The sequence below is a fragment of the Glycine soja genome, chromosome 4 (assembly GCF_004193775.1).
Source record: "Glycine soja cultivar W05 chromosome 4, ASM419377v2, whole genome shotgun sequence".
Taxonomy (NCBI): Eukaryota; Viridiplantae; Streptophyta; class Magnoliopsida; order Fabales; family Fabaceae; genus Glycine; species Glycine soja.
Window position 1 is genome coordinate 43,669,879 of NC_041005.1, and position 10,614 is coordinate 43,680,492.

General features: G+C 30.0%; 1 protein-coding gene across 1 annotated transcript; it reads right to left on the reverse strand.

The window, feature by feature from the left end:
* Positions 1–4,839: 4,839 nt before the first annotated feature.
* LOC114409784 (succinate dehydrogenase subunit 4, mitochondrial-like) lies at positions 4,840–9,583 on the reverse strand. Its single transcript, XM_028373370.1, has 6 exons — positions 9,302–9,583; positions 9,134–9,164; positions 8,999–9,012; positions 8,851–8,901; positions 7,412–7,473; positions 4,840–5,293 (listed from the first exon to the last, which is right to left on the reverse strand). Exons 1-6 carry the CDS (start codon positions 9,512–9,514, stop codon positions 5,017–5,019), a joined length of 648 nt encoding a protein of 215 aa, XP_028229171.1. The 5' UTR covers positions 9,515–9,583; the 3' UTR covers positions 4,840–5,016.
* Between the last annotated feature and the right edge of the window lie 1,031 nt (positions 9,584–10,614).

The window sequence follows — 10,614 nt, forward strand, 5'->3', positions numbered from 1 at the left end:
TTACCAGTGAGGAAATTTTAAAAGTTACTTTGAAAAGTCACATCCCTTCATAAGTTTTTGAAAAACCACCAAGGGCCTAAAAATATGTGACTTATCTACAAAAGTTTTTAAGAGATTTTTTCATAACCTTATTATCTTATCCTCTCAAAAACAAATCATTAGCCAAACACTTGCAAATCAATTAAGGATTTTTCTAAGAACTTCACCTTGTATCTTCTTCTCTAAAAGAGAGAAAAACATTTGTACTTTCTTTAAAGACTTATTGAAATCAAGAGGTTGTTTGTCACTTGAATTATAAGTTTCCTGAACACAAGGGAAAGGGATCCATCGGGTGTTCAGAAGTTGTAAAAAAGATTTTTACAAAGTTAGTAGAAATCTCAAGTGGGTTGCTTGAGGACTGGACGTAGACACAGAAAGTGACCGAACTAAGATAAACTGAGTTTGCATTCCTCTCTTTCCTATCTTAATTACTTTATCTTGCATATTTTATTTATCTTGCACACTTGAAGTATTCTATTGATATAACTTTCATTTTCATCTTCAATATTCTTAACATATAGATTTAAAAGGGGATTTAGAAATCAATTAAATGAGAAATTTTTTAACTTATAAGTTATTGATGTCACTTGTCCAACATGAAACTAATCCAAACACACTAAAAATTGTTATAAATAATATTTTTCTAATATTTAATTTATACCAACTTGAGTTACACTTACAAGAATCAAACTCATTAGAAAATTTATAACTCATAAACATTGTTCAATCAATTGAGCTAGATTCTTTTTTTAATAGATTGAGCTATGCTGTGTTAGCTTGATAACAACATTTAAATCTCACTAATTTTCATTAAAATAAGTTATTTTTTAAATTGTTTTTCATTGAAATTTAATATAAAAAAGAGTCATTGGAATTGAAACCCCCTGTTAAATAAAAAGTACTAGTATTTTAGAGAGAAGATTATTCAATTAAAATAAAATTAGTTGAGATTTATTTATAAATGAATTTGGAGGAAGTGCTAGTTGATTCATGCATTAAATAGTTCATTAATATGCTATTAATAATGTATCCTTACTTACCTAATATAATTAATTCTTTATACTTTGTTTTGCTTTTTTATAAGGAGTTGAATATATTATGTTTTGCTGACAAAGGAAATTAAAAAAAACAAAAATAATGAGAAAGAAATTGAACTAAACTAGTAAGTAAAATCATCATTAGTTGTGTTAGATACACATTTTTTAAGGTGGATTCGCTGACTAAATTTATAAAAACAAAAATAAAGCTCAAATAAAAAATATTTTTCTTTTTTCTTTTTTTTAAGAAAATGATTTTTTTTCTCATCAAAAACATTTATTAATTCAAATTATTCAAATACAAATAATAATCAAATGTCTCAAATAACTATTCAATCATCTAATATTATCATTTAAGTAATCATTCAAATATTTCAAATACATAAATATCATTCAACAATCTTAAAATATCAAAGTCTTAAGATAAAATTCAATTATCCAAACATTAATCATAATTCAACAATATTAAAATCTTAAGCTGAATGTGTTTTCATACGAGTATTCCAAAGCTGTCAATCATCAGCTAGCATCAACACTTCCCCCCGTGTTTGCTTGCATGGACTAAATAGAGGCATTCTCCCACTTTGACATTTGGTGTAAAGCATGATTTGAGGACTATCCAATCCAACACTTGGCAATCATAAAGCACGCTAATGGTGTTTTACTCCATAACAAAGGAAAACTCCCTACAACGAGCCTAAGGCCCTGTGTTATGCACTCCAATCCATCTTAGATATCCTATACTTCTCTCAATCTCAAATATAAAAAAAATAACAATAATAATAATTTTTATTTCAAATATAAAAAAAAATTAACTAATTTTATCTCATTTAATATAACTATTTTTAAAATACTTTTATTTAATTAAAATTTTAGTTCCAATAACTCATTTTTATTCCTAATACCAAGTTCCAATTAAAAATATGTTGGGGAAAATTTTAATCTTTAATTGAGATTGTACAATTAAAAATGTGATTATCAAATTTTCTTGATTAACATGAATGAATTGTTTTTCTTCTTATGTTTAAGAATAAAATAATAAATACAATCATCATTAGTTGCGCTAGATACGTATTTATTACATTCTCTCTATCAAAATCCTGATTAACTAGAGCATTAAAATGTTTTTGTAGGTACTAACCTATCTTCTCTAAAGTTCAAATCACTAAAAGAGAAAGTCACAACAAACATGTCTTGAAACTAACTCAAAGTCAACGTTGGACATGTTCCACCACGTCACTAATAATTGAAGAAACATACATGGAATATAATTAACTTAATTATATTATATACTATTATTTAATTATTATTTTCAAAATTAAATTTGATACAATATGATCTAAGATTAATAAATTTTCGATTAAGAATAAATTAATTGAAAAGAAATATTTTTATTAATTTAATTAATAAAGTCTCCTGTTAAAATTCACTTTAAACATAAATGTTAGGTGACCCCTAAATATTTGTTCCTATATCTCGATTTAAGAAAGGAAAATAAAAATTAAATTCATGTATTTACACGAGTAACAAATTTAATGTATGTAGTAATAACTAATGAGTATCTTTATTCTTGTATCCTAACTTATTTCTCAAATTTCAGTTTAATGTAATTTATTTTACAGACTAGTAAAACTAAAATACTAGTATTGTTTTAAAATTAAAATTAATTATAAAAATAAAAACACCAATTAAAAGTTAAAAATAAAAAATTAATTCAAAAATCAAAAATATTAAAAATCCTTCCGACTTTAATTATACAATGTAACAAAATATATATATATATATATATATATATATATATATATATATATATATATATATATTCATACTATAATATTATGTGTGTAATGTTGAGTTTGGAATGAGTTATATAGGATGTGTGTGTAATTCAAATTAAAAAGTTAAAAATCTTTCAGACTCTTTTATTTAGATCTGAACTGAAACTCATTTGACATATAAAAACTTCATTCGTTGTAATTAATCTTTAAGAATATTAGTTTAATTCAAGTTCGATTTTCATCCTTAAAATTTACCTACTTAATATAAAACGATAATGTATTCTGTTTATTGACTTAAAGTCGGAGGAGCCAGTCCGTCAATTAATTGGAAAATAGTCCCAAGTTCTAATTTTTGGACTAGAAGAATCAAACATCAATTTCAATTTTTATTAGTGATTCTTTGATAAGTCATTTTGTAAGTAATAATATACGCTACCATTGAAGCTTGTGACAATAAATTAAATTAAACTTATTTTCTACGTAAATCTTTTGTACGAAAATACAAATAGTCGTATTTCACCATGCTGAAGATTAACTTTATGCAAAACAATATTCAACAAATTAGTTGGCTGCGGTAAGTTTCATAATTTGTGTTGTAAATTAACTGAAAAAAGGGTATCATAAAAAATAGTGGCAATGAAAACATGGGAAGATAAACATAAAAGACTGGTAACATATTTAGCATTCTCCTTTTCGTCACTATAAGCAGAATCGCATGATGACAACACAAAATAATCACCGAACATAAATTATTTAACAAAATCAACATGAAAATTGATTCAACAATTAAAAGAGAATAAAAAATTATCAAAATCTACATTAACATTTATCTGAACCTAAATCTAACTATAAGTATAAATCTACATTCTACAATATAATGTATCCTAGATTGTCCAAAGATTAAAAAACGCTAATCACACCTTAAGAAAAAATGTCCATAATACATGCTGCAATATAAATATGCATACCCTTTTTTTTCATAAACATGTAGCAAAAACAAAACATTTATTTATTATCCAACACTATAATAATTAAGGGTGTACCTACATCGATTTGAATTAGATTTACCGAAACCTATGACACAACTCAATGGTTTGAATTGATTTTCCACAAAAAATAATTAAAATCCAACCTAAACCAACCTTATTCGTTAACAATTTAAGTCGAATCAATAGGTCAAAACATTTTAATTTGTCTAATAATTTTTAAAAACTCAATATTTTTTATAAGCTAATTTTTTTATTAAATAAAATACAGAATACATTATTAATAATTGTTACATGTAGTCAAATAGTGAAAGAAAAGATGAAGGAAGGAATTGCATGATTATCATTATCATCATATAAGTTAACATCCTATATGAAACATGATTTAAAAATTAAAATATAATAAATAAATTGAAAAGCAACACCCACAAAACCTAAAACTAAAACCATTAAAGCATCATTTAAAAATTCCAAAGTTCTCAAATAATCAAATAAGTAATATAGCTAAAATTTTAACTAAACTAAAATAGTTTAAAACAAAATAAAAAACAAGATAGATGTTCTACAACTAACTAAAAGTTAAAATCCTAATTTTATGAGTGACGAAATGAAATCTTAAGTAAGAGAAGAAGAGATGATTTTACTCTTAGTTACTAAGTTTGATAATAATAGTAATTGATTTTTAAAATTTAAAAATATATATTATATATAACAATAAATAACAAGAATAACAATAATATAATACAAATTAGCAGGATAATGAATCATGTCAATTAGTTAAAATTTTAAAATTTGTGATTCAATCCAAAATACAACGGGTTTGAATAAGCTGGACCAAGTTTGACCTATAAAAAAAAAACTACTCAATAGAAACTGTTTTGATTAATTTGAATCAATTTAAGTATGGGTTATTGCGCGAGTGAGTGACCCATACCCAAAATACCCCTAACTATAATTGTATGATACTAATCAGCATAAATACTACTTAACAGCAAAAGATATATGCAAGACACGCTAAAATTCATCAATTACCATGATAAATCATCAAGTTATCATGTTGCCTCGCCTCTTAAGTTAGAAAAACGACTAGAAACTACAAATAAAGGTTTTGCCAAGTTGGACCCCCAATGGGCTCTTATTGGAAAGTAATGTCAGCACAACCCATGCACTATCTGATTATACAAATACAAAATTTAAGCATACATCCTTCAATGCGATTATCAAGAACAACCTGAGAGAAATCATGACAAATTCTCTGGTCATTTCATGGTGAACATAGTCTGCCAAAATCTCTCCGATCCCTGCATATAAGTGCCAGAACACAAAGAAATTTGCGAAGAGCAATGAATAAGTGTTCGGGTATATTAGAAGAAGAGAGGCAACTGCAGTAGCTTTTAGGAGCTGCTCTCTCTTTGTCTTCGTTGCCTTACTCAATCCACTGTTTCGTTCCTTCCTATATGCCAACCAATAGATAGCGGGAAATGGGAATTAACCAAACCATATCTACAAAATACCACTCATGGAACTCATGAGTGTCTTAATGTTTCATTCATTATCAAACAATGATTCAAGCATTAAGACCAATCCAATGCCCCTTTAAACCTTGAATAAACTAAACCACAATTAGGAAGGTATAAGCACAACAATTAGAGCATTATATATTTATATACCCCCAAAGCATTGGAACTAATAGGACATGGATATAAGCAACAACAGCAATGAAAAAATTGAAACAGGTTTATCATCAAGAAACAAGAAACGGGAGTAGAAAACACACATCTGATCCAAAACTCAATTAACTTATATTGGATGTTTGTATCACACAGCTATCAGCTCAAATTCCAGCTAAACACATACTAAGCCTTGGTCAAGAAATAAGAAGGTAATACAACTTTCGGCAACACCAAGCTACATAATATTGTTCATAGTAATACATAAAATGAAAGAATATCTTCCACACTTAGTTGGGTTAGATAGAGTGTAATTAAATAATGTTAACAGTGCCCTAGTAATTCAAATCAACATTCAAACTTTACTAAAGAGGTTGGAGAAGATTCTAATTTGCAGGCATTGAGTTGAGTGGGTTTTTGCATAATGAAGATAAGTTGATTCTTCTCTATGAAGATGAGAGACGTCTGCTTGAGGATGAACTACGGGTCGAAGATGATCTCCAGATTGATCAAAGTAATGACTCTTCCTGAACTTTTGATCAACAAAAAGTTCAGGAAGATTTTCTTGATTTTGATAGTAACTTAGAAGAAGTAAAGAAGCTTTTTCAACAACAACAAAGTATTGAGGTTAACAATAATTATAAGTTTAGGCAGCCCATATCCCATAGAGAACAATATTAATCTTCTAGGAGGCCATTCTATTAATGCTGGTTCTGAAAAAGGAATTCTGCCTAGCCTAGATGTTGAACAGATGAAACCTTTTGGCCAAAGTGAAGGGCATCAGATTGGATGAGGAAGCTATTTCTATTAGTACACAATACAAGCGATTTGATTTTCTGATCCACAATCACTTTCTGATTAATCTGTTGGGTAAAGGAAGTAAAGGTGATCTTTTGCCAAATACATATAATACATGTGGAAAAAGGTAGCAAGAACAGTATATTATGGAGACCAAAAACGAATCAGCAGGTTTAATTAGGTTTTCTCAAGCTTCGAAGTTATCTTTGTTTAAAGCAGAGGGGATCTTGTTTTGAGTTTATTTTAGTATTGACTTATCCATTTTGTTGCAGGATTTTTGTGGAGGGAATTTTCTAGTACATTTTTGGCCTTTGGGACATTTGTGGTTCCATTTTGTGTTTTTTCTTCCTAGGGTTGTGTTTGTTTGTGGTTTCCTAGGATTTTTAACTTTTTTTTTCCTAGACTTTTTTGGTTTTATTCGAGGATATCTAATCCTCTTTTTGTATTTTCCCCTTCCTATTTAATAATATTTCTTTTTAATATGATAAATGAAAGGAATGACTAAATGTACAATAAAAATTCAAAATTCTAGATATACACAGAATCAATCAATACACTAATGATGCTTAACAAGGTTGAAAGCATGATCAATTTTACAAACAAACGAGATTAACTGTAAATTGTGGAGAGCATAAACTGTGAAGGAATCAGCAGGCTTAATTAGGCTTTCTCAAGTTGTTAAGTTATCCTCTTTGCTTTAAGCAAAGGGGGTATCGTTTTGAGTTTTTCCTAGCAATAGTTTACCACTTTTGTTGCAGGTATTTTGTGGAGGAAGTTTCCTAGTAGAGTTTTAGGGAAATTATTGTGGTTCAATTTTGGGTTTTCTCCTTGGGTAGTGTTTGTATTGTGGTTTGAAGGATACCCTTATCCTCGTTTTATTTTATCATTCGTATCTAATAACATTTCTTTTTCTAGAACATAAATGACAATAATAATTAGATGTACAGTCAAACTTTCAAATTTCTAGCTATCCACAGCACCTAACCATTGTGAAGAGACTCAACAATATCAAGCCAGTCAATGCAATAATGGATGACACTTAACGAGATAGAAAGCACGATCAATTTTACCATCAAAGCTGTAATCGTATTGCAACAACTAACCTTTTGGCACCATCCTCTGCAGTAGCAACTGTGGCATAACCAGCTACACTTTGAGGCGGAACCTGGGAGCCATTGTTGTTGGTCACACAAATGAACTAGACTTGAGCATTTAGCATTACCAGTACCAAATATAGAATTCATTCCATCCAGCATCCAATACTTAGTGCAGGTCATTAAAATGAAATATTACTAAATCAAAACATACAGTGTGACCCCAGGTATTGGACATCTATGGTAAATGTCATGAAAAATCTACAGTTAGTATTTGAATCAAATTATTCAATGCAGCTGCTTCTACAGGAAAATTATTTTCTATTCTTCAGTTATTTACATGTATTCCAAGTATATGTTACATAAATACATCTCTCTAACACTGGTGAGCCCGTAAATATGTAAATAAATCAATAAAAAAAGTTCCTCTGGTCAGTGTTGTCAATTGAGGATTGCAGAAAATGGCGGAAAGCCAATAATCTTCTATATCATATAGTGGATAGTATCAGGGGCATATAGCACAAGTCACATAACGGTTGAAATATATGATATATATCAATTACATATGTATGAAAATTAAGTTGTATTTGTATGCAAATAACAATAAAATACATAAAAATTGGCATAATATCATCTCAAAAGTTCAATTGGCTGGAGACTCGCAAGGTTGCAGGATGCATGCCACAACCACAACATTGATGGCAGCCACAATAGCAGAGGGAACCGCAATTGCAGGTCCAAGAAATTCTGCTATGCAATAGTACTGTAGCAGCTATTTAACAACACTGCCTCTGGTTAAGCATATTTTTTTTTATTAATTATCATGATGAATAACTTGTTAGTCTCCAATTATTTATAACAGCAAATACACAAGAGAGCATTTAAGACTACAAAAGAAAATAACTACTTATCTTCATAATATTATACAACATTAGAACTTACTTTTTCACAAATGATGAGTGAACCAAAAGAAACAAAATTGTTTAAGAAATTTCTTCTTACAAGAGGAGCATGGGGTGCAGTAAAATATAAGCAAAACCATAGTGTGGAGACTAGAGACAAGGAGTTGGCTCATTATGTTGTATCTTAAAGGTGTGAAAAAATTACAAAGAATATTTTCTTTACACATGACGGCCAAAAAGAGCCTCTACTTCACTTAAAAGATCATGTCAAATGAAAGCCTTTAGAAATACTAGTTCCTTTGAATGACAAAAACTACTTGTTGATAATCGCTATTCTAATTCTCTTTTCCTTGCTTAAGGCAGTTGAATATATACATATGTGCAAACAACACATCCTTAATCACAAACGAATTCCAATAACGATGAATACTTAAACCAGAAAGATACATAAGATGCAACAGTAATAAAAATTGAATAAGATGTCTGCAAAGGTCAGTATTCAAGCAGAGCTATATAAGAGAGTGAGAGAGAGAATCTTGAATAAACCTCAAGAGTGGCTTTGCCCGTTCCTTCAAGAGGGCGATACAGTTTGAGAACCTAACATGATTCACATAACCAAACAAGAAGTTAGACAACCAAACCAACTTCAATGAGAACTACTCCACAACCAAATTCCAGAGCATTTCGTAATTACCTCGTGAGCGCGTCCTGGAAAGCAAAACACCCACATCCAGCACAATCACAACGCAGACGGCGAATTCATTAGAAACTAAAGACTCATCAAAATCAAATCATGAAAGCAAAACGCAAAAAACTTATAAAAAAAAACCTCGGTTTCCAATGAGATTCCCGACTCTAACCTGCAACAACACAAGTAGGAACAGTTACGACTTACGAGCCCTAAAAGTATCAGCGAAGCATCCAATCACAACGAAAGTAGTACGGACGAGAGATCGAAGCGCAATAAATAATCATATGAGAAAATGGAGGAACTTACATCAGATCCGGAGAGCGTGATTCCGCGTGACTGAGTGGCGGACCACGGAGCGGTGAGGAGGCTGTTGAGGGCGGAGGGAGAGGGGACTGGCGGCGAAGGTGGCGGCGGAGAGGTTGTGGCGGAGGATGCGTGAGCGACGAGGTTGGAAGAGATTCTGAAGAGAGGCTTTGAATTGGAGAGCCTCTTGCTCAGCGTCAGGGACATAGATTGCATTTTTGCTTTTTTCGCTTTCTTCTGATGAGAGGAGTCAACCCAAGCTAATACTATGCAAGATCGGTACTTCTTACGCGAGGCTATGATGAGTATTTTTTTTTTTTTTTTTGTGAATTACTAGTTAATTATTTCATTCAATAAATTCTCGTGTCTAATAAATTTATTAATTTTTATAGTACTGTAATGATTACAATAAAAATCATATCAAGGATAGTAATTTTTAGTTTGATTAACTTAACTCGCGTATTGAACTCTATTTCATTTTCATTAAAGAATTTAAAAGTCTTAATAAATAAATTAATTTAGCACACCGGTTGTTGCACATAAAATATTATAAATAGTATTTATAAAATTGTCCAGGCCTGGCAAGCCACCAAACAATATTTCACCTGTCACAAAACTACAATCTCACCTTTTTTTATTACTATTTTTTGTTCAATGAAAAAACGGGCTCTCCTCTTTGATTTTTTTTTTTTTTTTATCTTTCCAATTTCTCTCACTGCATGGCCTGTGCACAGGTTTCCTTTCTGGTTGTCATATATAAAGTTGGTCATGTTGAGATTGGGGATTTGTTTTGGTGTATTTTGTGTGTGTGACAATCTTATGTTAGTTAGATGTAAACATAATTAGTAGATAAGGGGATCATGTTATTCCAAAAGAAAAAAATAAAAGTTATTTTTCATCCTCATCATTTATATTCTAGAAATATAATGATTATAATAAATTATTAAATTTTAAGAAAATGAATGACAAAAATAGTAAGTAAATTTTTTTTAATGCTAGTGAGGGCCTAAGCCCACTAAACACTAACTCTAGAGGGGAACTAAACCCCTGCAAAATTCGTAAACAGGAAATAATTACAGCTACTAAATGAGTCTTCAAACCAAGATTACTCATAATCCAAACTATGTCTCAAAGAAGCCATCCAGTATGCAACAAAGTTTCCCGCCCTAAAGTAGTATGATAACTTGGCATGCCAATTCTTACCCGTCAAATTCCAAATTATCCTTAGGGTATGATCATACATATGAGAATCTGGAAACCCTTTGATTATAAGATTAACACCAACAACTTAGTCAAACTCTATCCACACCTACTTG

Excerpts from the sequence above, each read along its gene's own strand:
- LOC114409784 (XM_028373370.1), bottom strand. The coding sequence starts at position 9,514 with ATGCAATCTATGTCCCTGACGCTGAGCAAGAGGCTCTCCAATTCAAAG. Across the intron at positions 7,474-8,850 it reads CGGGCAAAGCCACTCTTGAG|GTTCCGCCTCAAAGTGTAGC; the intron begins GTTTATTCAAGA and ends AATGGCTCCCAG. Across the intron at positions 5,294-7,411 it reads GCAGAGGATGGTGCCAAAAG|GAAGGAACGAAACAGTGGAT; the intron begins GTTAGTTGTTGC and ends GTTGGCATATAG.